This window comes from Dendrobium catenatum, unplaced genomic scaffold (assembly GCF_001605985.2).
Source record: "Dendrobium catenatum unplaced genomic scaffold, ASM160598v2 fragScaff_scaffold_450, whole genome shotgun sequence".
Classification (NCBI taxonomy): domain Eukaryota; kingdom Viridiplantae; phylum Streptophyta; class Magnoliopsida; order Asparagales; family Orchidaceae; genus Dendrobium; species Dendrobium catenatum.
Genome location: NW_021318912.1, coordinates 952,046 through 979,336, shown reverse-complemented (window position 1 = coordinate 979,336; position 27,291 = coordinate 952,046). Strand labels below are relative to the sequence as shown.

General features: G+C 34.4%; 1 protein-coding gene across 3 annotated transcripts; it reads right to left on the bottom strand.

Annotated features, from left to right (window-relative positions):
* Positions 1 to 2,375: 2,375 nt before the first annotated feature.
* On the bottom strand, positions 2,376 to 25,559 carry LOC110093544 (UDP-galactose/UDP-glucose transporter 5-like). Of its 3 annotated transcripts, none has more exons than XM_020818461.2 (12): positions 25,300 to 25,559; positions 24,908 to 25,063; positions 24,469 to 24,582; positions 24,313 to 24,405; positions 24,131 to 24,196; positions 23,041 to 23,139; positions 12,324 to 12,403; positions 11,665 to 11,777; positions 4,310 to 4,398; positions 2,921 to 3,007; positions 2,768 to 2,836; positions 2,376 to 2,669 (listed from the first exon to the last, which is right to left on the bottom strand). In XM_020818461.2, exons 2-12 carry the CDS (start codon positions 25,010 to 25,012, stop codon positions 2,553 to 2,555), a joined length of 1,032 nt encoding a protein of 343 aa, XP_020674120.1. In that variant the 5' UTR covers positions 25,013 to 25,063; positions 25,300 to 25,559; the 3' UTR covers positions 2,376 to 2,552. The 3 variants fall into 3 exon arrangements, with proteins under 3 accessions (XP_020674120.1, XP_028550143.1, XP_020674121.1); XM_028694310.1 differs by having other exon boundaries at positions 24,970 to 25,063; XM_020818462.2 differs by lacking the exon at positions 23,041 to 23,139.
* Positions 25,560 to 27,291: the final 1,732 nt, after the last annotated feature.

Below are 27,291 nucleotides of genomic sequence, written 5' to 3'. Positions count from 1 at the left end.
ATGGAAAAGAAGAAATATTAGCAGTGGAATTTAAGATTTTTTCTATAACAATAGCTTCGTTACCATTGTAAGGCTTTTTCCACGTTGAAAAGCAATCAAATTTAAGAAAATAAAATAAAAATCACTTGCGTAACAGCTTCCACTACAGGATTTTCCAAAAATCTGTCAAAAATTCGAATTTTTTGTTAGGATTTTCGATGAAATTTAAAATTTTCTGACAAGTAACTATAATTAAATTAAATGTTATTAAACTAAAATAAATAAATAGTTTTAATAATTATTGTTATGTTAGATTAACTAATTTAAATTAATTAATTAGTTAATCTAATAAATTTTGTTAAATTAATTTCTTCCATATTATCAAATTGATCTTTAAAAAATATTAATATTAATATTTAATTAATTATTAATTTTAGTATTCTATATTTTATAATATATTGCAAAATAGTAGTATTTGTAATAGATTTTTCTCTGCGGCCTATTGGTTGGGCGTTGGTTCTCCGTAGGAGTCCAGTTTGAAATTCACCTCACACATAGGCGGATCCCCATATTAGTGAGGGGGCAAATGCCCACCCTCAAAAAAATATTTTTTAAATTTTAGAGGGTATATTTTGAAATATTTTGAGTATTTTGCCCCCTCTTAAAAAAAATTTCGCACTAATTTTATCAATCATAATCATTTTTGCCCATCGATTTGCCCTCATTTTATCAATCCTAAGCATTTTTGCCCATCCCCCACCCAAAAAATTTTTTTTGCCCACCCTAATAAAAGAAGCTGGATCCGCCCCTGAACAACATCAAGCCTTTATCCCACTTAATGGGGTCGAGATGATCTTTTGTTATGGGTCGTTTTTAAGTGCCAGAAGAGGCTTATTACAATAAAATAATGCTTCATACGGATGTTTAAATAAAAGGTTAAATCTTTTACAAGAAATCTTATAATGAGAAAGATACAATAATATAATTTACTATAATCAAAACATTTTTGAGAAGTCTTTTGTTGTAGATTTGAAATCATATTGATAAACCATTCTGCAAATAATGATTATGAATGCAATAACATATCTGCATCTCCCAAGAATTTTACATAAGAAATTTTATTTAATAAATACAAGCAAGTATAAACTTGCTCAAGTACTTGTACAGATTATAAACAATACCAAAATATAAATTTGACAGAAGAATATTTTGATCCTAAACCTAAGCAATATTTTTTAAAAATTTATTCCATATTAAATGAATTGACATAATTTTATTTTTTAAATAATAAAAAAACTGACATTATTTTATTTTATTTACATGAATTTTAAAATCAAAACAAAAAATCTAATGTTAAAAATAAAAAACTCAGCCACAAACTATAGCAATAAGATATAAAAGTGAATTATCATATCCTTTTTCAATATAATCAGGAGAAAATACCCTTTGAAAACGCATGGCCTAAAGCTCTATAATTTTTCTTTTGATATTCTAAAATAAACTCAAATAGTACAATCATTTAAATTTCATGATCAAAATCTAAAATTGGTAGTGGACATATAAGAAATTCAAGCATAAAAATTATTTTTCTTATTTCTTGAGACTTTGATACATATAAATGGCCAAATCAAACAACAGTGGATCACATATCCACATGAACTTGGGATGGAAAAACAAAAAAAAATTAAGGCTTCGTTTGGGACGATTTTTTATTACTTTCTAAAATGAAATTTTAGTATAAAATTAAAAAATTTTGTACTAAAACCCCGTTTTAGAAAGCAATAAAAAAGCCGTTCCAAATGAAGCCTTAGGCTTCATTTTGGGGCAGTTTTCTTCCATACTTAAAACAATTTTTTAACACAAAAATTTAATTTTTATACTTAAAAACTGTTCAAGAAGCTGTTAAAAAACAATCCCAAACGAAACCTCAAAAAATGAGCTTTAAGAAATTCCTTTTGATTGATGAAGCATCACTCATCTAAAAAATCACAGAATGTTTTGATGACTTCCATTAAAACAGCTGAAAGAATAATATACACAGACTAAAAATAGTAATAATAATAATAAAACTCCTCTTCGCTCACAACATAAACTTCTTTCAAGCTAAAATCATACGGGTAAAAATTTAACATATTTTTTCCCTCCCTCTCTCACTTCTAACTGTAATTCCATGTCCATGAAAAGCATGAAAAAAAGGAACTTTGAACCATCTGTAATCATCCATGATCTCGCGGTTGCCATCGAAGTAAGATTGTAGATTCTCCAATGGAGATAATTAAATAATTAATGTTTCATTTGGAACAAATTTTTTTATTTTTAAAACCAACTTTTTAGTACAACTTTTTCTTAAATTAAAATAGTTGTAATTGAAAGTTGCTTCAGAAAACATTAAAAAAACCGTCCCAAACGAAATCTAAGACTTCGTTTGGGACGACTTTCTTGTTGCTTCTTAAACCAGCTTTTTAGAACATAAATTAAAAATTTTATACTCGAAAACTGCTTTAAGTAGTAAGAAAGCCGTCCCATAGGAAGCCTAAGTATTGAATTAAAAGTTAGATGTGTATTTTGTGGTCTCAAGAATTACTGTTTCCTTGAGTTTTATTTTCATCATTTGTTTGAACCAAAGGCAACTGACTATGCTGATTGCTCCTCAGGAAGCTTTTGGTGTAGAGAGTTCCAAAGACAATAACCTGGTCAGATTTTGACTGCTCAGTTCTCTAAGAGATCAGAAAAAAAAAAAAAAAAAACATAATGGAGAAGAAGATTGAGGGGACCAGGAAATGCTTACAGCTCCAAACCACTGCTCCCAACTAAGGGGATGAGAGAACCAGAAACAAGATAGCATGATACTCACCAACTAGAAACACACAGATACAGAGAATCAGAGACATTGAGAAGCAGTAAAGCGGCCATTGAACTTAAAAAAAAGTACTAGCTGTACCTGTCTTGTGGTCATTATGGTGGCAAATGTAAGAGCCCCAAATGTTCGAATTGTATATGAAATGAAGAATTGGCTAGCGGTTGCTACCTGTACAAGCTTATACAGGTGAGAATTTCATTTATTGAATGATTATCTTTCAGCATAGAACAAAATGCATATAGTCTGAGAATATGGAAAATTGGTAAATGACATCTCTTGACATAACTGTTTCTACCATTAGAAGGCAACAAAAATAGTTTTTTCTTGCTGTCTGAACTTGGTTCCTTATTTTGATAAAATGTGTTTTCAATCTAATAGTAAACAAATATAATAGGTTTTCATTTAGGGCTCCTTGGGTTCCTTGTAAATAGAACATATGTTTAAGAAATGTACTTTTTTTTTTGTTTCACTCATTTAAAATGTCCAAAAGAAATGTTGGTGTCTAACTCCATCAAACCAAATGATAAATTTAAAATTTTCATCAGAATTATTTAAATAGTAGCTATAGATATAAATACTGGCAGATCTGTGCAAAAAGAGAAATCGCCCAAAAGCTAAAGATAAATTTTACAAAATTGCAATTAAACCGACGATGCTGTATGGATTTGGATGTTGAGCTAAGTTGAGAGCAGCAAAAATAAGAATATTAAGATGGATGTATGGCGAAGCTTGAAAGGATAAATAATAATAATTATTATATTAAAAGAACAGTTGGACATCTATTGAAGATAAGATGACTAAAAATAGACTTGTGTGGCTTAAAAATTTATAATGAAAACTAAAAATATATACCAATAAAACAGGTAAATGAAATTAGTATTGGGAGTTTAGAAAAGAAAAGAGGTAGACCAACAAAAGTAACATAGGTATTAATTGTTCAAAATGATTTCCAAATAAGAGGTTTAATGCCTAAAGTCAGACTTAGCAAGAACAAATCAAAAGAAGTTACGAAATTGTTGATCAGGCAGTAGCTACTAAGAATTGCTAAATAACAGCTATGAATAGAAAATATTTCTACGAAAGAGCAGTTTCATTTTCAAAGGTGAAGATTGCAACTCGTCTCCTAAGTAGTAATTGCATGGTCCATCTGATAAGAGTACAAGCTCTCCACAGTGCAATACCCACCTAACTCCCAGCTCAACTGACGCTGTGTACTTCTCCCTTAACCCAGGACTGTCAGGCAATTCAAGCACAAATTCCACTACAAACTAGCGCTGGGTTGGGTGGGTTGGGTAAGATCAAAATCTAAACAGATGCGTAATTTCTTCAACCACCCCATATCAATTTTCCCCTTCTAAATATCCCTTACATAGCCTGCTATAGAGGACAGTTTAAATGGTAAGGCTTGTTTGCAGAAATACAAAAACAAATATCTGATTTCCAGATTTAAATGAGTTAGATGGGGCTTACCGTGGATAGCAACAAGACGTCAAAGATGCAGTCTTGATGGCGAAGCATAAAATCTATTGCCATAAGTAGATGACCCTGTACTACAAGTCCTGCATTAATAAAAGTATACAGTGAACATTTATTTCACCACTTCAAATTTCCTGCAAGGTGAAGGGCGGGGTATGGGTCTAGGGGCAGAACAGCAGTACAAGGATGGGCATCTTATAGCTTATTAAACTAATTAAAATGTTCAGATAAAATAATAAGGAAAATAAATTAAAAGAAGACAAGGAAAAGCAAACTAAGACATTCCAAGATATAAACCTGTACAACAACAACATCAAGCTTTTGTTCCACTAGGTGGGTTCTGCTATATGAATCCTTTTTCTCCATTGTGTCTGTTAAAAGTAAAATTCTCATTTAAATCTAATAAAGAAATGCCATTTCTAATATTTTCTGACCATAACTTTTTAGGTCTACTTCTACCTTTCTTAACATAAGTTGAATCTAATTGATGTAATGCAATGGGGAGTTACACAAGAATTTAAAAGAGAATTAAATTTTAGCTCCACAAATTATCTAATCATGCATCAAAGTTAAGTCATTATAAGTAATTCGCGGTGTTCAATTTGCTAGGCAAAGAAACTACAACAAGAGAGCTAAATCGTTTAAGCAAATGCGAAGGAAAACATAAAACAAAGGCTAGTAAATAAAAATCTCACAATTAATACAAAGTTGTTCACACCTTGAGACCTTTAACACTCTCTTCCTACGGAGACTAGGTTGAGCGACGGAAGATTGTCCAAACTAGCATGGAGGTTGCCACTAAGATGGAAGCACCAAGGAACGTTGCCGTGGAAGAGGATCTCGGAGGTGGAGGCGGCACGGAAGATCGACCTTTGATAATCCAAGTGTAGACGGAGAAGTGTTCGTCAATAGAGTCTACAAGCGTCGGCAATATGCGGTCCAAATATTCTTCGACTGTATCGTCGAAGTCAAATCCGACGTCAAATAATTGTGATCGCAAGATGTTGACTCTTCCGTTGCGGTCGTATTCAAACCCGTAGTTCCACTCGGGTTCGTCCATGCATCCTTGGAGTGGATCCGGATGGTCGCCGCAAGCAAGATCTTCCAAGGAGGAGGGGTGGAGCGGCGGCTTGGCTAAGGGAGAGGGTAGGCCGGCGGTAGAGCAAGGAGGAGAGGGGGCGGGCTAGGTGTGCACAACTGAAATTTGATTTCAGTTTTGGAATAATAGGAGGGAAAGTTTAGGGATTTTGAAATTGCAATTAATGTAATTAAGGCATTAATTGAAATTTTCAATTATGGGAGGGAATAGGGGTGAACCGGCGGTAGAGAGAGAGGGGGGAAAAGAAATAAAATTAAAAATATTTCAGTTTTAAAAGAAGGGGAGGGAAAATTTTAATTCTAATTTGAATTTCAAATTGAAATTAAGGGAAGTAATTAAGCAATTAATGGGTTTCCCATAGGGGGGCCGGCGGCATGAGCTAGAGAGGGAGGGAATTGGGGGAGAGGGAATGAGGGTTTCCAAGTAAGAATTGTTGACTAGGAAAATCTGAAAATAAATCCACTATCATGCAATTTGTGTTGTGGATTGATTTTCAAAACTTTCCAAAATTGGAAGTTCCCAATTTGGCAAGTAGTGAAATTTGAAAATTTCAAATTTCAATGAGGAATTGGTGGGGGAAAGAAGAGGGGAGAGGAGGTGGAGGGGGAGGATGGCCGGCGGCAAGGTGGTTGGCCGGCGGGCCTAGGGTGGCCGGCGGTTGGACTCCAAGGAAGCAAATTGCTCACGATAATTTGGCTCCTTTCCACAATTGTGAATTGTATGCGGGAGATGTGTGTAGGGAAGAAGAAGATATCATGTAGCGAATTTGAGAACTCACTAAGAGATCTCTAATGGAACTCACAAAGAGATCCACATCTTGACACTCACAAAGAGAACACAAATCACAATTTTCATTCAATAATCCAATAATCCTCATACAAGATACAATGGCCATATAAATAGGCTCCAAAGAAAAAAAAAGTGCAAAAGACTAAAATGCCCCTTGGGGCTACAAAAGCAACTACTACCCTCAGGGGTAAAATGGGAAACTACGAAAATAAAAGCATAATATAAAAATTGCTGGTACAAGTAAAATCAATAATAAAGACTCGCAATCATGGCCATCGATCTCCGTGGTCGTCTCTGATAGATGCGCCGAAATCTCCTATCAATGACCTCATCACTAATACAACTAATTTCCTAATCGGGTCATTGGAAGCGCCGTTTTATGTGATCGAACCATCTAAGACGACTCTCTCTAATCTTATCTTCCACTGGAGCTACTCCAATCTTTTCACATATATACTCATTTCATATCCTGTCTCTAAGAGAAAAACCACTCATCCACCTAAGCATCCTCATCTCTTCAATACTTAATTTAATATTATTCTTCTCTTTTAATGGCCAACATTCTGCACCATAAAGTATTGCAATTCTAACAATCATCTTATAGAATTTTCCTTTAAGTTTGAGGGCAACTTTTCTATCACACAACAAACCCGATGTATTCTTCCACTTCAACCATCCAACTTGAATTCTGCTAATAATATCCCCATCCATGTCACCATCACTCTAAACAATAGACCCAATATATCTAAAGCGTGTATTCTTATTAATGACTTGCTCACCCAAAGTCACAATCCCCTACCATAACTATTATTACTAAAATTATACTCCATATATTCTATTTTAGATCTACTCGAACAAAAGCAATTTGACTCTAAAGTGGTCTTCCATAATTCAAGTTTACCTTCAACTCCCTATCTAGTCTTATCAATAAAAATAATATCATCAGCAAAAAGTATACACCAGGATACAACATCTTGCAAATCTCTAGTGAGAACTGAGAATATCCATGATTAAAACAAAAAAGATATGGGCTTAAGGCTGATCATTGATATAATCCAACTGAAATAAGAAAATACTTCGTCAAATCACATTGTGTCTGAAGTCTGAACACAAGTAACAGCTCCTGCATACATATCCTTAATGACTTTAATATAAGCATTATTAATCCCTTTCTTTTCTAGAACTCTCCATAGCACTTCTCTTGAAACTTTATCATATGCTTTCTCTAAATCAATAAATATCATATGTAGATCCTCCTAATTCTCTCTATACTTCTCCATCAAACCTGTCAATAAATGTATAACTTTCATAGTAGACCTACCCGGCATGAATCCAATTCGATTTTGAGAAACATTAGTATCACGCCGCCACCTATGCTCCATAACTCTCTCTCATAGTGTTAAAGTATAACACATTAACTTAACTCCTCTATAATTCACACAATCTTGTGCATCACCTTTATTCTTAAAAATAAGAATCAACACACTAATTCTCCACTCATCTGATATCATTTTAATCTTTAAAATAATATTAAAAAGTATAGCAAATGAAGAAATTCCTTCATCTCCTAAGCATTTCCACAACTCTATTGAAATATCATCATGTCCAACAGCTTTCTCACACTTCATTTTCTTTAAAGCCTCTCTAACTTCAATTTTACTAATACGCCAATAATAATAAAAAAATTTATTTCATTTAGGATGCAAAGGTCACTAAAGTCAATCGCATTCTCATAATCTTCATTGAAGAGTTTATAAAAATATCTCATGCATCTTTGTTGAATATCCTCTTATAATAAAAGAACTTTCTAACCTTCATCATTAATACACTTCACTTGAACTAAATCCTCACGCACTACTCTTATTTCTTTGTTTGGCTAACTTGTACATATATATTTCTCCCTCCTTAGATATGATGCACCGACACTTCTCCTCAAAGAGGTGTGCAGTGTCCGACACCGTGTCCGACACGACACTCGTCCGACACTCCTCCGACACGTGTCAGACACACCGAAAACGTGTCCGATTAAAAAATATTAAATGCAAATTGGACACGCGTGTCGGACACGCGTATCTTAAATATTTTATGAATTTTTTAAAATATAATTTCTTGTATTTTACGGGATTTAAACTAAATTTCTTATTTTCTATCCACAACATCAAATCAACGTCCGCACTTAATACCCAATCATCGAATATTCTCATTTTAATTTCTTTTTGGCAGTGAAGGTATTTTCATCTCCTCTCTTGGTGATTGATAAATGACATCGACGCCTGACTCTCAACGCCTGAAATATTAATTGTTGTTTTTTGAAACTTATCAAAAAAGATAATGTTCATGCTCGGTACCGCTCCGTACATGCTTGGTACCACTAGGTACAAGCTCGGTACTGTTAGGTACATGCTCGGTACCGCTCAGTACATGCTCGGTACCGCTAGGTACATGCTCGGTACCGCTCGATATCTTTCCATACAAATAACTTACAAACTTTAAAAACAAGCAAAACTTCAAAATTACTCTTACCCTGACAGGTCGAACCCCACTAGGGGAGAGCCCCATTGGACCCCGAAAGACCGATATGTTGTTATATTCATGTTGTCTTATTACTGAGATATTTTGATTTCACTTCATATCAATTATAATTTCTATGTTGAAGGATAGTAGTTCAAATAGAGAATATCCATTATGAATTAGGAGGATTATAATCTTCGTATTCTATCAAGGAAAACCTCACTTTATATGACATGTGATAATAAGATGTGGGATGTTATTGGAGATGGGTTCAAGTGCCTTGATGATATGAGATTATTGGTGGTTGCAAATCTTTCTCTAGATGAACCATAGTTGGAAGCAATGATATTCAATGATGATATTGATGGTCAAAAATCAACATCTGAACCTAATTCTATCATTCCCTCTATTGAGTAGTTGGACCTTCATGTTGTACTAAATGGTTTTTTGCTTATATTTTTGTGGTTGTACTGATATTTTGTACTAAACATTTTTATGTTATAAGCTAAACAAGTTATCATGAAATTGATTTATTATTCCTTGTCATTTTTAATATAATGTCGTCTTAATTTCTATATATTATATTAAAAAATTATTATGCCGTATCCACGCCGCACCCGTGTCCTATATTTTAAAAAAATGCCGTGTCCCGTGTTCGTGTCGTGTCGTGTCCGTGTCGACGTGTCCGTGTCGGTGCATCATATTCACCTTAGTATATAATCTATTATATAAATCATTAAAAGCTTTTTTTTTTTTATCGCATATTACTTTCTTACCAACCCCACGTAGTGGGATAAAGGCTTGATGTTGTTGTTGTTGTTGCATATTACTTTCTTAGAATCATTACAGACCTCTTTATATCTTGAGCACAAATCAATTTTTGAGAACACAACTCCTCCTTGTAGCTTGGTCTAAGAGATTATCAATTCATGTTTATCAGGTATGGCTACTTTGCTCAACATCTTGTAGTCTACACACAACCTCAAACTCCCAACATTCTTCCTCATCACCAGAATAGATGCTATGCATGGTGAAACACAAGGTCAAATGAATATTTTCTTCAACAGATCCTGTAGTAGTTTCTTTATGACTTGCAATTCAATAGTCATCATTTACTAAGATTATGTTTAAATATGTCGTTCATGGAAAACGTGTATGCCAATTCTATCTTTCGATCAAGTAGTAGAGGGGTGAAGCCATTTGGGAATGTATCCCTTTAGTCCAGAACTGAAGATACGACGCTTGGTCAAATGATCTTCTCCTCCAAGTCTAAGATATAAACTAAGTCTTTACACCCCTTAGCGACCAATTAGCTAGAATGCCAGATTAGGCGACAAACATGATTGGAGGTGCACTCAACTCTTGCACCCCCAAAAAAAAAGTTTAGGTTGTCACGAGGGACTTAAATCAAATCTTATTATCCAGGTAATTTATTATCCCATAGTGTCAGGTCAAACAAAACAAATCCAAGTATGATATTGAACTCAATTAAAAATATGACAATCAAGGATGAATGAAATATTTGATCATTATGAATTAAGTTTCAAACGCACATGAAGAGACAATAATGCCATCTTTAGCCTGCACTAAGATAAGTTCCTAATTTATTTTGCTTTGTTCTAGTTTTTTTATTTTTATTTTTTATTTTTTTTATTTTTATTTATTTATTTATTTATTTGATAATGTACATGCCGTTGATGTTGGTACCTTTCAACTCTCAGATTTTCCTCAAGCAAGGGATGCGTATCTCTAGTGTTTTGAGTACTTATATTGGATTAGGTTTACTGTTGCAAGCTGTTTTTAATTCAACTCTCAGATTCCCTTGGGCACTGGTTTCTAGCTTCTTGTTCTGCGCAGTCAATTGATTTGGAAAGTTTTTCCTAGGTACTTTTGTTCCCAATTTTACATTATAGCTTGGAGTGGCACCTAATAACCTATGCTTGTCTGCGTTGTGGCAGAGAATGAATGTTTGTTGATTGCCGTTTGATTTGTCGTGTGTAAAACGTGTTATGGGCCTCTATGTTGCTCTTAATTTTTCCTTCATTAGATTTGATTCATATCTAAAGTAGAAAAATTATAAAAGGGAAACAACCAACCATGAGATAACAACTATGATGAAAACTTCAAATGGTTGTTTCCTTTTCTAATTAACAGATTGATATTATTGAATTGTGAACTAGAAACTTATTGATTGAACTAGAAATCTGAGATTTTTTAATTAAAACTTGCGGTTTTTAGCATCATCTTAGGGGATTCAGAAAAACTGCTATGTTATGTTTTTTTTATGAATTATTGAATAAAATTATAACTTTTATCAAAAATTATGTATTGATTGAATAAAAATTCTTTAAGTGGTGTTCAAGTTTTGATGGCAACTGCTGAAAAATGGTTCTCCTTTTACAGTTGAAAGCTAGGATCTTTAAATAGTGACTTCTATCGTTATTCTTTATTTTACTATTTTTTGTTTGTCTGATTAATTGTGCATGCGATTGATATTTGGTTAAGTTCGTTGAATGTCAAAATTCTCTTTTTGTGGGGCGAAGCCTAAATCGTTATGAGGATTTTATTTATTTTCATATATACCTCAAAAAAATTTAGGTTTTGACAACTATTAAATTATTGTTTGGAGCAAATTGTTTGTGTTTTCTGGTTTTGCATCAAAGGACGAATCTTTGGCTAAATTAAAACTAGAGAAACTGTGTGAATTATGATATTCTGTATATTTCTTTGTGCATCTCATCCTATTGGTGAACCTTAGACCCTATATGATATCCTGCATCACAAACCAAAAGCAATAAAAAACAGACAAGCAATAAACATAAAAAAGGAGTATCACCATTATCATTAACCTTATCTCAACTATTTGAAGTCAGTATTATAAATACTTATTTTCATTCAATCCTAATATGTGTTAGTGAAGGTGTTAAAAGAGTAATTAAGATAATCTCACCACAAAAACTGAGAAAAGTAGAGCACAATGTAGTGTAGAATATTTGGTTATGTATCTCCATGTCATAACCCTTGAACAATTTATCTTGGAACGTGCTGGTAAAACCATCAAACCTAGAAAATAAAAATAAACAGTCATCATAAGTTGTATGTAGCAAGCCAATGAAAGGATGAGAATGACAAAAAAAATAAACAATCAATGAAATGGTAAGGTTTGTAATAGGATAAAATGAAAGGATGATGAATCGAAGCTAGGTAAAAAATCTATCTTTGGAGAGAAAAAAAATGTGGTATAAGATTTTAACCATAAAAACCAGTCGAGTACTATAATGAGGTTTTATAAAATTCTAGATTTCTAGAGAAGCCATTTCTTCAAGATATATGAAAATAATAAGGTCAAGCCTCGCTACAAAGAACTTTTGGTCTTCATTTAAAATCCAACCTCTATTTTTTTTTCGTTCATTATATTTATCATTTAAACTAGTAAAAGAAATAAACAATGTAACAATGAAGTATGCATTGAAATCTACAAAATAAAAAGGTCAGGAACTTATTAATCAACAAAGCACACAAGTAATCTGGAGGGACAAAAAGAATTAATAGAAATTTATGAAATATGACATTCATTCTTAGCAAATAAATATATTTGAAGTGCAATACCCAAGATAACCAATCATAAGCGTAACGCCCCACAAAGTACTTTCTCTTCCTATTTGATTTGGGTTGATATCATCTGATACCTGCACCACCAGCAATTGAATATTAATTTAAATGAATCAACCAGTCTGTTCACATTGTACGACATTTTTAAAATTCTTTTGAGCACATTATTGAAACTAATGAGCGATCAAACATTAAACATATCATATAGAGATTCACAAATAATTTCAAATTTTTATAGGTCTTGCCATTAAGGAGGAGAGTGTTGAGGAGAAAAAAAGGAAAAAAAATAATTTCATTAATCAATATAACATTGCCTAATAAAGAACTGAAAACTTTAATTTATATAAGGTTTCATAAAATTAAGACAAAGATATCCATAGGAAGTAATATTATCACATCCTAATACGTGAAACCAGGATTATTTCACCTAGCATTATAGCTGTGATGGTGCATGTCACCTGTGACATGGAGTAAACTTCAAGAAAATCAAAGTTCCAACTATCATCAACTTCAAACAATAAACATGACAGATGCGAAGATAGCAAGTATTGGTGATGGAGTCAAAACTAAGTTGCACTCTTAACTAAGAATTTTAAAAGTGGAATCCAAGATTGATATTCCCAACTTTGACGACACAGTGAATGGTAAGAAGCTTGATGCGTGGCTCATATAGCTAGAGACACGCTTCAATTTCAGTGAGTATCACACTAAAAAAAGGAAGAAGTTCATAGATTTGAAGTTGACAAACCATGTGCTTGCTAGATGGAATGGGCGTTTAAAGAGTTATGTCACCATAGCAGTATCTAATCCAATGGGAGTATAATCTGCAAGAAGAGTGACAAATTGGTAATGACTCATCTACTTCACCCTGATCTAAGTCAAATTTGGTGTGTTTCTACGGTAATAATATAAGTCACTCAAAGGGCAACTGTTGGAAACTTCATCCGAATTTGATGCCAAAGAAGGCAAGTGTATGATAACTAACAATTGTGATTGCAACATCGTGTGAAAGTTTCATGAGCTTGAGGAAGGCCATAACCAAGGTTTAAAATTGCATAATTGAGGATTGAGGCGTTTTTCGTTCATGAGGCGAGGTGTAAGCCTCAAGGCATTTAGAGGTGTAAGCCTAAAAATCTAAAAATTGCTTAAAGAAAAAAAATAAAAGTTAGAAGTGATTTTTTATATAATACCCAAATAATATGTTAAATTATGGTATATTAACTTTCTATTGAACTATGAAGTAACAAATTTGTATACATATGAAACAAAAAATTAAACAAAATGTAAAGTGATAAGTAATAAATTATATGAAATAGAATTGAAATCCAAATATTACATGAGAAAAATAACATAAAATATATGAATTGCATAAACGTATCATATAGCATCAAGTTTAGCTCTAAATTTCTTCTTTCTCAGTTCCTTACTCATTTGCATTTAATTACTAAAGAAAGTTAAAATAATTGACAACAAATCAGAAATCATCTGTACTATCACTAAGGGGATTTTTATTTGAGTCGTCATAACAAATTGGCCTCTCCTATGCCTCATCCTATGGGTCTAATACCTATCAATCTACTTTTTCTTTATTTATTTCAGTCATCTTTCTCTTTCATAAATGTTTGTCATCAACATAAAATATGAGTAATACTTAAATTTTTAAAGGAGATGGTGGCGGCATGTGGATTTTAAGTGATCCCCGGTGACGGATATGACGGTGGTGGCTACGGAGAAGGTGGTGGGCTGGAGGTCAAGGCAGTTGAGAGGAATTTATTGCTGCTTTGAAGCGCAAGAAGACATGATTTTTGGGAGGCTTTTGTACAGGATTTAGTTAATTTCGAAATAAAAAGCATACATAAATAGAGTGAGGCATATGCCTCATGCCAACGAGGCGATGCGTGCCTCAAGGTGGGCCTCAGCCAAGGTGAGGCATAAGCCTCATAAAAAAAAGTTTGAGGTGTAGCCTCATATTGCGCAATTTTAAACAATAGCCATAACCATAGACAAAAGCCTAACATTAATGATAATGGTGAATGTGATAGACTCAATTCTATTGACCGGACCCATTATTGCTAAGAAAATTTTCATGCTAAACATCCAAGTGAAGCAAGAGGTGGTCGCTACAATAATTAACGTAGGTATTCAAATGAATTTGACTATAGGCAGCCTTATACAACGCTATAGTTTAGAGAACAATCCATACTTGCACCCCTATCCATTTGGGATGGATTTCTGCCAAGGTAAAACTAACCATTAGGCATCAACATGAATCAGATTGACAACAATGCTACATATGTTGATAAGATGGAGTCAGACATTGTTCCCCTAGAGCCATACTCAGTGATTATTGGTAGTCCTACATGATAGGGGTGCACGTTTCCACATATAGGAACAATAGTATGAGTTAGTCAAATATAGCCAACTCTATATAGTAGTCTTACAACATATCAACATGCTAGCATATTCAATGACTTGTCAAGTGAGAATTTTTAATAAAAGAAAAAAAAATAACACACTCGTAATCTCACACAATCTCGTGACAATGCTTATCATTATCTTCTCTAGAAGCCCTAACCCACATCCCCCAAGACTATGCAATCACCGCACTAGCTTGAATATATTGAGCCCACTTCAAAAAACATGGTACATGATCTCAAAAACTAGCTAAAACTTTCTTTACAATGGACTCTCTCATTCATTCTCCCTAGCTCCCTCATTTTCTACTATGCTCAACGACCAACAACCTCAAATCTATTTTATCACATAGTCACCTCAAATCTATTTTATCACATAGTCATCCTATCATTTATCTAGCTTGCACGTTCTCTCACACATCTCCTCCCTTGTCTTGAGCTAAACTTCTAGCAACCCACACCATCACATCTCATGCCTCAAAAAAATAGATTAATAAGATACTCATAATTGTCCATGATTTCATTACGTTGCACATTAGCGCCTTTGACACCAAAATCCCTAGCCCACATCACCCATAACACAATGCCATGCCAACCCATCTCTCTCGCACTTGCTCCAAAATTAGGCCACATGATCTTCTCAAAACCCTACAAAAACTCTATTCAATGGTTTATCACATCCACACTACCTAACTCCTCCATCATCCTCTACTATATTCTCAGGGGTTGTTTGGCAAAAGTAGGATTTAGTAAATCATGTAAATTTAGGATTTAGTAACTCTTGGGTATGTTAAATCCTAAAAGTTGTTTGGAAAAATAGTTGTTAAATCCTATTAAATATTGTGAATCTATTTGGCAACGTAATCTAGGATTTAAGGTGATTAGTTCTTTTAAAAATTAAATTTAATATGTTATGAAGTTAATTACATGTTAAGTACGAGTTACTTATTAATTTTAATTTTAATTAAAATCAAGAAGTTATAATGATAAATAATTTAATTAGAAGTAAGCTTAATTATTAAATAATTTAATTACTAATTATAATATCATCTATCAAATTACTTATTTAGGTGTTAATTTAATAAGTATTTATATTTTAATTTAGCTGGATTAATTAAAATAATACTCTACTACTAATTAATTATTTAATTATTATTTATGATAGTATATAAAAATTATTTAATTAATCCAGGGTTTGCTTTTTCATCTTCTATATTTCTACGTTACTATCCTTTTCCTTGTCGCCATTTCTTCGTGCCTGCTTCGGTATTGCGTGCTTCGAGTGAAGTTTGAAGGCTTTGTGTTGAAAGAGTCACTAAAGAAGTTTCTTCGCATTCTTTGGCGACGTCGGATCGAAACTCACGAAGGGAGCTCGGTTGCTATGAAGGTAATCATCTTTATCCCTTTCACATGCTTCTTTGGCCAAATCTCGTAAATCTTACAAATTACAGGATTTAGTAAAACTATGATTTACTGCGAAAAGAGGGAAACAAAAGATTTATTCCATCGTGAGAATTATTGGGCACTCAAATCCCATTTGGCAGGGTTCAACATAAATCCTGCTCAAATCCTATTGCTAAATAGCCCCTCGGTGTCTAACACCCTCAAATTATTTGCGCCTCTCATATCATGTACTCAAACTGGTCTCCCAATGTTGCCCACGAATGCTCATGTTTTTACTCCCTAGTCCATTGCTACACTCCCAATGACATATGCTCTAAAATCATGTGTTCCACCACGTCCATTGTACACTCCTAATGACTTACACCCTCAAATCATATGGTTATCCCACCTTTCTTGTGTCTGATACAACAATCTTAATCTCTTTTTACTTCAACATAAATACTAACCTTCCCACTCTTGCATGCTTGCACTCGTGTCATGATATCTTCTCCACAATGTTGGTTCAAGTTGCTCTTGCTTCCTATGTGAACCAGGACACTTGTTTTCTAACTATTTGAAGGAAAATTGATCCTTAATCCGGTTACTGTGAAGACCCATGAATATTGATGCTTGATCTGATCGGAACCAAATATCACCCACTGCATCTTTGATCCATAATCTGGATGGAGCTTCAAGACTTTTGCATAATCAATCTTCGATCCAACAAGAGTTCCAACTCCCTTCCATTTATCCTTGATCTTTCTCACCAATTATTATGTATGCCCAAAAAATATGGTGGTGGCTAATGAACAATTGCATGTGATGGACAACATGATCGCTTCACGTTTCAAGTGTTATTTGTGCGTTCAATACCTCTGTCTGATCATTGGAAAGGTATTGAACATCTTCGTTGCCAACTGAATGGCAGGTGAGTAAGAAGCATGCATGCAACTAGGGAAAGTTAGAAAATGAGGTTGATTATGATCAAAATGTATGTTATTTTGCTACACAATATTCAACAACATCAAAGGCCCCATAAAATTAAGACCTTCAAATGTTAAAGAAGATGATGACTCATAAATCTTTAGTTAAAACAAATATTTTAAAAAGGGCAACTCATATTCCAATTACCAGTAAATTATTGAAATGGCATAAAACATAAATTCGAAATAAGCCTACCCTGCAACCTTTTGGAAATCGCCAATTGACAATGGATTGAAACCCATTTAAGCCTTAGTAAAATTTCCTTGTATAAGTTATTAGTCATATGAAATGCTAATATGAAGTACCAGTTGCAGACCCTTCTTAAATAATATTTTGAAATTAGGTCCCATAATGTATAGTGTATTAAAGCTCCCAACAGCTCGATGCAAAACTTGGAATATAGAAATCTTCTAGGGAAGTTATATCTATACGTCATGAAATTAATAACAATTATACAAATCTTATGGAACTCGTTTTCATAAAAATTAAAATTTCATATATCTTACAAAGAGCCCCCAAAAGTTTTTCAAGATCAAAACCATTGTATTTGACGATTGTAAAGCAAGCTTAAAATACAGTCAACCTGACATTAACTAAAAGATATGAATTTGAAAAGTACACAAGGCACATCATAACATTATATATATATATATATATATATATATATCGAAGTAAGCATGCCAATACCGCTTGAACAACACAATGATTTCAAATACGTACAAGGAGTTGAATAGACTTATGGAAAATCTCAATTATCAAAATGCCTGTTTATGATAACAAAATCATTGAAATAATCTTTCAAGTCCCAAAGCCTCCAAAGCCTTAACTCATATACATGTTATCAACTCGATTAATAAGGCCAAAAATTAGATGACTTAGTTTTGACCTTACTAACTCCTAATTGCTCTCAAGATCAAGGAGATTGGAGAATCATCTCAATACTTGCGTTCAAATGCGTAATGCATTAGAAAATCAAATTTTGAGGGTCTATTTGGCATCACTTTTTGTTTATGATTTTAAAGAACATGTTTGGTTAGTGTTTTGTAACATTTTTTCATTTTTTGTTCTTAAAAACAAATCAAGTTATTTTTAAAAATACTCAAATTAAAGGTATTTTTATTATTTTCAAAACATGATCTCTCAACCGCTCTATATTGGCCACCAATGATGCCCTGTTGCGCCACCATCGTCCTGCTAGTCAGCACCACCACCCACAGCTACCGTCACCATTGCTTAATGTTGTCGCCTTGCCAGGCACCACCACTCCCATATCCAGTAGTCGCTATCACCACCAATATCCATCACTACCACCACCATTACCACAAACTACCATAACCACCACCACCTGCCATTGCTACCCACCACCACCACCACATCATAAGCACCACACTAGCCATTGCTGCATAAACTAACTTATGAAATACACAATAAAAATAACAATATATAGTTAATATATCAAATAATTTTTTATTTCATATAAAAACATTAAAAAAATGAAAAACAGAAAGTGGTCCCAAACAACCTCTAAGCAGTTGACCATTCTAATAGATGAAAGATCCAATGTAATTAATTCGAAAACATGAAGTCAATAAGCCCATGAAGTCAACTATAATTAATAGGGTCACTTTACCTACATATTAACGTCATAGAATCCATTATTGGGATTTGCACATCTTCGAGGATGTGAACCCCATCCTCTTTAATCAGGTACGCACAAAGTCAACAAATTTGTTAAATCAATGCATGGACCTTCCAACTGAGGCAAGCTTCATCCTGGTTAATCTGAGCCTTCCAAAGATATAAACCACAGCCCAACCTAAACTCTGACCAACTCCATGCAAACAAGTCCACAAAACAAAACCACACAACAAAAATCTTAGGTGTCTCAAACAAGTTTCTTCAAGTAAAGCCTAAAATTTGTGAACAAGTTATAATTATGGATTGTCTCTGAGCTCTTGTCAGTCATATTTAGCATGTTTGAATTGCAAGTGAACAAGCATAATGCCTTCCAACTATTCAATTGAACCGGTACATCAAGCCCCTTTATGTCAATCTCAAAAACTTGTCTTCAATACACACATATTTCACCCAAGTCTGTTTAAAATGCTTGAAATAAGGCAACTCATACATGTTAATCAGATTCCCTAAACATTATGATTCAATGCCCCATGATGTTGGTAGACTGGATCAACTAGTGAACTTGAGATGACAGAACCATGAGAATGATTTGACCTACCTTTACCACCCCAATTATTCCCCATTCAATTAAATTTGCATTTAACTATATAATATAAACATAAGCAACCTCCTTTATCAAGAATGCTCTACTATAAATGAGAGGGGTAATTTATAATGGGCTTTTGTGCCTTTAGAAAGTCTTGATCACATATGTAAATAAACTTTAGCCTAAATATTAGAGAAAATCTAATTAAAACAATTAGGAAAAACTACTCTAAAGTCCTTCCACGCATTGAGAAGATTCTAACGGAAGGGGTTGACATTTTTGAATTGACTAAATTTCTAACAACACCATTGAGAAAGACTTCTCTCTCCATCTTCATAGTATCACTCAAGCTTAACCAGGATGATGAAAGCATTATAAAATGTAGTAAACTTTGTCAATTCCAAACTAACTTCATCTTCTAGTAGAAAGTGAAACGAGAGAAACCAAAAAAGGAACATGGTCACCAACGAGATAAGTTTGCAAGACTTTACAGTTTACAAATAAGCTTTTACCATGCAACAGCCTCAAAGTTACCATCCTTACTCAGAATGAATTCAAGGTGTTCCAAAGAATTAAAATGAATATTTCAAAAGTTATTCTACAATAAGCTTTTATGGAGGCTCCCAAATAACCACACCAAAAGCTATAAAAGAGGAAGCCCTATATTCTGTCAAGGAGAGAGGCCTTTCAAGGAAGATTGGCAACCGACCAAAAATCTCCTAACATGTTATTCCTCAAAGGCACAGAGTAACAGCCTCCAAACGAAGACAATGAGTGCTTTCTTTAAAACAATGCTTCAAGGTAAGACTCACAATATAGAAGAATTAAATCTCAAAAAAGATGCTGCATGAAGAAATTTGGGGCATGACATCTAGATAGTACATCATCGATAGATCCGTCATCAAAATATCCTAATTGCAAACTCACAGATTTAGCTTCAGTTTTCCATGCTTAACAAAAAAAAAAAGAAACTCATAACGAGGGTTTCAAAACCAACCACAAATCTATAGTGGTCTCTCCATAAATTGCAACTGGAGAATGAACTGAACTCTCAAAATATTTGAGTCTCAAAAAATATGCCACAAGGTGAACACTGAAGCGTGACATATGCAAAACACATCTCTGAAAATATATAAACAAAGGTATCAATGGCATCAGAAAAAGATAAGACCTCTATCTATAATGTCCTTCATAATACCAAAGGATGAGGTTGTAAGCGCACATAAATTTCTCAAGAGAGCATCTAAAAAATATAATTGATAACCACGAAGTGAAAAATTGGAATGGCTTCCAAAAAAATCGTTTTACAAGACTCCAAATAATTTAAGTTTCGTAGAAGATGCCATAGTGAGTACCATGGCATGACATATGGGTGATATCGTTAAGTGTTTGAGCATAAATGGTGGTCATTTTTAACAATATAATTGATGCATATACAGGTTATAAAATGAAACACCGATCGTGATTCTACTTCCCAATAAATGGAAGCCAAATTTGAAGAAATGCATTTATGGTTGGTTTAAATTTTCTTAATATGGTCTTTGCAGGCAAACTTTAGTTTAGTTTATTTGATGCATGGCATATATGAAAATACGATTTAAATAAGGATGTTGCACGCTTGATGATTAAGAGCAAGTTAACTAAAGCTTTAGGGTGACTTAGACAAAGAAATAAAATACAAAGAGCGGTAACAAAAGCTTAGGCCAAGTTAGTTGCGAAAAGTAAAAGCCACAAAATAATCAATTACTCTTGACGTTGCATACGAGGTGAGTTTCAACAAGAAATCTCTAATCTAACAATAAGAGTACTGCTATGAAGGATCTCTACACAACTCCTAATAAATGCTAGGGTTTAGCGGGAAGATTTAACACAACTTTTCATGAATCAATTAGAGATACGATTGAGAACGTTTAAAAGATAAAGGATAGGAAGAGATATCACCCAAATAAACATGCTGAACAAAGCTCCGGTGTGGTGTTTATGTGCTTGAGAGGAAGTAGACAACAACCTTTGATTCTTCTTGATGTCTTTGGACAGCAATGTGATTTTAAAACCAGCAGAACAGCAATAGGAGATGGTTACAACTGCTGGACAGCAACTTTGACACTTGAGAAATTCTGGACAGCAATCTCTAACACTTGTATAAACCTTGGGCAACTGTTATAGGCTGCTGGAGACTTCTTGAGCGGCAATTTCAGACCTCCCAGGGTGCAGGACAGCAGTTGGTAATGGCATGGACAGCAAGATGAAAATCTGGAATTTCCTAGGCTATGTGCAGATTGTGCCCAGAAATCTGGACAGCACTCAAAAATCCAATAGAGGAAGAAAACCAAGAGGGGGAAGGCTTGGGGAAGACAGCCAGGGCTGAGGAGAGTTACAGGATGATTGAGGACTTAATTTAGCAGGAAAAAGGGGAAGGCCGGCCATGCATGAGAAATTAATGGGGATTTGAATTCTTTCCAATCATGGGTGTGATTAATTTGGAAAGAGATTTAAAGGGAAACCTCTAAATAAATTCAGATTTGGGATAATAGGAAAGTTCCCAAATTGAATCCTTCTTAATTTAGGAAAGGATTCAATATTCAAATAAATTTGAATTTGGAGTTTGAAAACTTTCCAAATTTAAGAGGGTCTAAATTAGGTAAGCTTCCAATTCTTTCCTTAGAGGAGTTTTGGGAGAGAAAAGGAAAGTAGATGTGAAAGGGGCCAGCGGCATGAGGGGGCAAGGGAGAGTTTATGGAAACATTTAATGCCTTCCTGATTTAAGGAATTAAATTTGGGAAGAAATATCTCATCCCAATTTAATTTAAAAATTCAAATAGGAAGGGACTTGAAAACTTTCCTAAAATAGGATTTGTATTTTAGGTAATAATTTCAAATTCAAATATATTAGAATTTGTAATTATATGAGTTACCTAAAATATGTAGGGCTTATTTAGGAAAGTTGTAATGTCAATTGATGAGGGAGGGGAAAGCAAAGTGGTGGCCGGCGGTTTGAAATAGGGCTTGTGGGTTAAATGGTTTGGTGGTGGGGGTTGGTCAGTGACAAGATGGATTGTGGTTAGGGAATCCGACGGCTAGGAGGTTGGGAATTGAATGGGGATGTTGGTGGCTTGATGGGGGAAGGAGGACGGGGAAAGGAAAAAGAACGAAAGAAAGGTAAAGGAAGAAGAACCACGAACCCGGCCGTCTCCAAGGTTGGTGGGTGATCCGATTTCTCTCCCTAGGGATTTCTCCAAAGCTCTCTCCTAGAACTCTCACAACTCTTCAAAGAACACATGTGCAGGAACTCAAGTGAGGGTAGAAAGGGAAAATGAACTATAATAAATCAAATACATAAAATAGATCAAAATAAATAGGCACGATCGTAGCCGTAGATTTCTGATGTCCTCATTATTATTGCTTGGAACTACCAAAATCTCTCAACATGCCACATCCATTCAAAGAAGGCAAAGCATGGAGAGCAACATAGCTTGGAATGAATTTGGTCTATAACATGATCAGCTTTACATGCACACATGCCAAAACATTTGAAAGAACCAAAACACAAATTTACAGAAAAATCAATATTCCTTTATAGAACCTAAAATAAACATATCCATAACAAATCATAAACATGTTAACAACAATAATTGCGATGATTTATGAGAAATGGAAAAAAATATCAAAAAAGTCAACAAAAATTAAATGATCCTATAACATTGCTTACCGGATATAAAATGAATAAAAAACAACCCAATGTCACAAACAAGGCAAAGAAATAGTCCTTTCCATTATATTTCTTTTGCATAATAATTGTGCTCCAAACCTAAACAACAACGAGAAGATAACTCAAAAATAAAGCAGTTGTAAAAGCTTCTTGCATAAAGAGGATTTAAGTTAGAAATATCATAATATAGTAGACAAAGGAAATTCATATAATCACAGCAAAAAGAATTAGTTGACGCTTGTGAAGAAAGAACATAAACAGTTTCTTTGTCTTTTCATGAATTTTCAAACCCTTGGGTACTTACGAGGAGGAGACAAAAAAAAGAACTTCACAATTGACCCTTCAACATTTTTTATTTATTTATCATTCTTTGTCACAAATTAAGTTTATGCTAATTATTAAAGGATCCAAACGTATGCACTTTTCCCCTTTCTAACCAACAATGTAGCATTTAAAATTAAAAATAATCAAATTAATGGCGATACACCATCAAAAATTTAAAAGCCTCATTACAACCAAAAAGAAACCACCATATACAACTTCATCCCCACCATTAAAAAAGCATCAAGTTTACTTCCATTATTTTCTTATAAAATGGCAGAAAATCTTCTTAAATATCTAATCCATAAAGCTATTAGTTTATTGCTGCAGTAATGAATTATTATTTTAAATAAAATGAAACCCTGGCACCCTCCCAGATAACGAATATTGTGAATGGTATTCTGCTGTTACTTGCCATTACACAATTTTGTGATATCAAGCTAAAGCAAGCAAGCCAAATAAAGTTTCTCTGATCGAACTACAGTTTTGATGCATCCAAAAAACTGTTTAACTCAAACGCTTTGTATCAACAACTAGAGGAAATATGTTTTCTTCAGCAAAAGCGTCCTTAAAATAATAATAATATTATTAAAAATAATAGTATGCTTAGAAAACATGGTATATCAATACATTTGATGGCCGAGCATTTGTTCATGAGCTATGTGTCGAGGAATAAGCCATGAAAACTTCTCCAAAAGCACCAAAAAATACATCTAAAGCATATATAAAACAGAAAACTCCAGCAATAAACCAAAATGTAAGGACTTACCATTACAGGTATCATTTTTGCACATTTAGCGAGTGTTTGAACAGGAAAACTAACATACTTCAGTGCCTGAAAACAAATATCTGCTTTGTTTCAATATATGCAAAATGGTATTCTTTGGCACATCTATAAAATCATTTAATGGGATGTAAACAATAATCTTCATTGAAACGTTGGAAACTGACCTCATATTGGCATGTTGTTGTAAGAATGTTGGATAATGATACTGCACAATATTTATGCATTGGGGCAGCAGGAATCAATGTCTTTTCACTGATCTGCAGAGTAATACCAATCAATAACAAGTAAAAATATTTAACATAACTTTATGCCAATTTTACCAGTAAGACGCCTCCAGATACTGCAGAAGTTATAATACGGTTGCACAAAACAAGAAACAAGGAGAATCTAAAGTATTCTTTATCTTCTCCATAGGGAACTCTCATAATCTTCTCCTGCATGGAACGGTTATCCGTTAGCAATTCAGATATTGTTAAAATTCAAAACAGATTTTTTTCGAAGAAAAACAATATTTTAAAAAATGACTACGTTCAAAAATACAATTAACATCCTTTCATTCAATTTTAAACGAAAATCCGACTTTTTGGAAGCCATGCAAAACGCTAAAAAAAAAAAAAAACCAAGCATGGGCATTTCTGTTGTTCATGTATGTGCATTACAGAGAATAAGTGATTGACATTCTAGAACAATAACTATAGAGAAAATGACGACAATAAATCAATAAATATGAGAAGCTCAAAAAAAGAATGTGAAAAGAACCTGCAAAACGCCGTAGACAAGGAGAGTGGCCATGATCCCCACCACGGCAAAGACGAGCTTACCTGCCTTGCTTTCCTTCCAAGTGCCAATAAGAGTTTCCGCCATCACAAATCAAAGCCGTGAGGGGCTGTATAGTAGCAGGATTTAAGCTAAATCCTGCCAAACAGAAAATTGCAACTTAGGGCCTGTTTGGATGCAAATTTAGGCAGGATTCGAGCTAAATCCTGCCAAACGCCAAAAAATACAAAGTTCATTCTCGCGGAAAGTCTAATCTCTACTTCTCGGAGTTTTCGCCATTTTTGCCCTATATCTCGGATTTCGTAAATGCGACTTTTTTGCGGATTTCGTAAATCCGACCGAAGAAGCGCTCGAAAGGGGAGAAATATCGTTACCTTTGCGGCGAGCTCCCGGCGCGACTTCCGATCCGACAGGAACGACGTCGGAGGAGGAGGCGGAGAAGCTTCGACTCTTTCAAAACTCTACTTCACTAGAAGCATAACAACAACGAATAAATGCAGAAGAGGAAAAGCAAACCCTCGACAGGCAATGGCATAGCGACTCATTCGAAGCTCTCCCCCGCGCGACGCCGAAGAGGGAAGCTCTACTTCACCGCAACCAAGAAACCGAAGAGGGTAAGCCAATCCGGATTAGATTAATTCTTAATTTTATTGGATTTAATTGATATAATTATAAATATAAATATTTAATTAGGTGATTAGTTGTGTAAATATTAATTAAATAATTAGTTAGTGATAAAATACTTAATTTATTAATTAGATAATTATAAGTATAATTAGTAATTAATTTTATTAAAATAATATATAAAAGATTAATTAAATAATTTGTGTAAATAGAAATTAAATGGTTAATATTTATGAATTATAATTAAGTATTAATTAATTAGATAGTTATCAATATAATTAGCATTGAAATACTTATTAAAATAACACATAAATAAGTCATTAATAAAATACTTATTAGAATAACATCCTAATTATAGTATTCATAATTAAAATCAATTGATGTTATATAAAATTACAATTAATAAGTAACTCATATTTAAAATAAAATGTCAAATGAATTAACCGCCTTAACTAAAGAATGGCATTGTCAAACAAACTCTCATAATTTGTTGAGATTTAACATATTTATTATTGATACGGCATAACAAAAATTATCTTGATCGGGCACGAATCTCGAGGCAAAAGCTAGTTAGAAACTTCAAAAATTAACTGTCAAACTGAGCGTCTCGGAAATACAAACCCAACGACACCAAGATCAACCCAATCCGAGGCCAAATGAGTTCGAATCAAGGGCTCAAAGCGCTGTTGGAAGGTTCAAACTGCAATTTGAGTTACCAAACGATCTCAGATTTTGACGAGCTTATACTCGAATCGAACGGCTCGACAAGACAAATCCAACGAGCCCAAGATCGCCAAATTCCAAAATCATTAAGGCCTTCAAATGCCCAACGAACGGTGCATGATCAAAGGATTTGATATCGGCCGTCCATTCAAACCACTCCTAATTCGCCCTTGATCTCACGCATATTTACGGGCTATGCCACTCCAGAAAAACTATAAATAGAGCCATCATTCTACACCAAAGGGACTCAAGTGAAGAGAGAGAATAAGAAGAGGAGAAAGGGGAAAAGGAGATTCCTCACCTCCTCGACCACCGCCGGAGCTCTTACTGCCGCCTGAAGACGCCGGAACTTTGCCGGATTTTCAGGAAACGCCGGGAATTTGCACAACTTCCACGTGATGCTGAAATTCTTCTCATTTAACGATAAAGTTCCCTCCTGACGCCGAAACTCCGCCCAAGGGAGGCCCGATTTCTCCAATGCCACCAACAGACGTCGGACTTCTACCCGACGTCGGACCTTCACTCTTCGCTAAGTCTCTACCCGATGCCAGACTTCTACCAGTTATTGGACTTCGCTGGACATCTATGCGAAGATGCATTTCTTTCCATTGCTGGACTTCTACCTGACGCTGTCCTACTGATCTTCGTCGTCAGACTACAGTCCTTCCGACCTCCGTCGCCCGTTAACTACGGTCCTCCTGACTTACGTCGCCCGCCGACTACAGTCTTTCCGACATCCGTCGCCCGTTAACTACGGTCCTCCTGACTTACGTCGCCCGCCGACTACAGTCCTCCGTCGCCAGCTGACTACGGTCCTCCTGACTTACGTCGCCCGCCGACTACAGTCCTCCGTCGCCAGCTGACTACGGTCCTCTTGACCTTCGTTGCCCGCCGACTGCAGTCCTTCTAACAAAGCGAACATGTCATAGTGATTCTTTGTATTTACATTATGTAATGTACTCCATAAGATGTACATCAAGCTAAGACCTTCCACCAAGGAAGGGCCTCATTTGTAATCG

Coding starts and splice junctions, on each gene's coding strand:
- LOC110093544 (XM_020818461.2), bottom strand. CDS start 25,012: ATGGCGGAAACTCTTATTGGCACTTGGAAGGAAAGCAAGGCAGGTAAG. Junction 24,197..24,312: donor CAACAACATGCCAATATGAG/GTCAGTTTCCAA, acceptor ATTTGTTTTCAG/GCACTGAAGTATGTTAGTTT. Junction 3,008..4,309: donor ACGTCTTGTTGCTATCCACG/GTAAGCCCCATC, acceptor AAGCTTGTACAG/GTAGCAACCGCTAGCCAATT.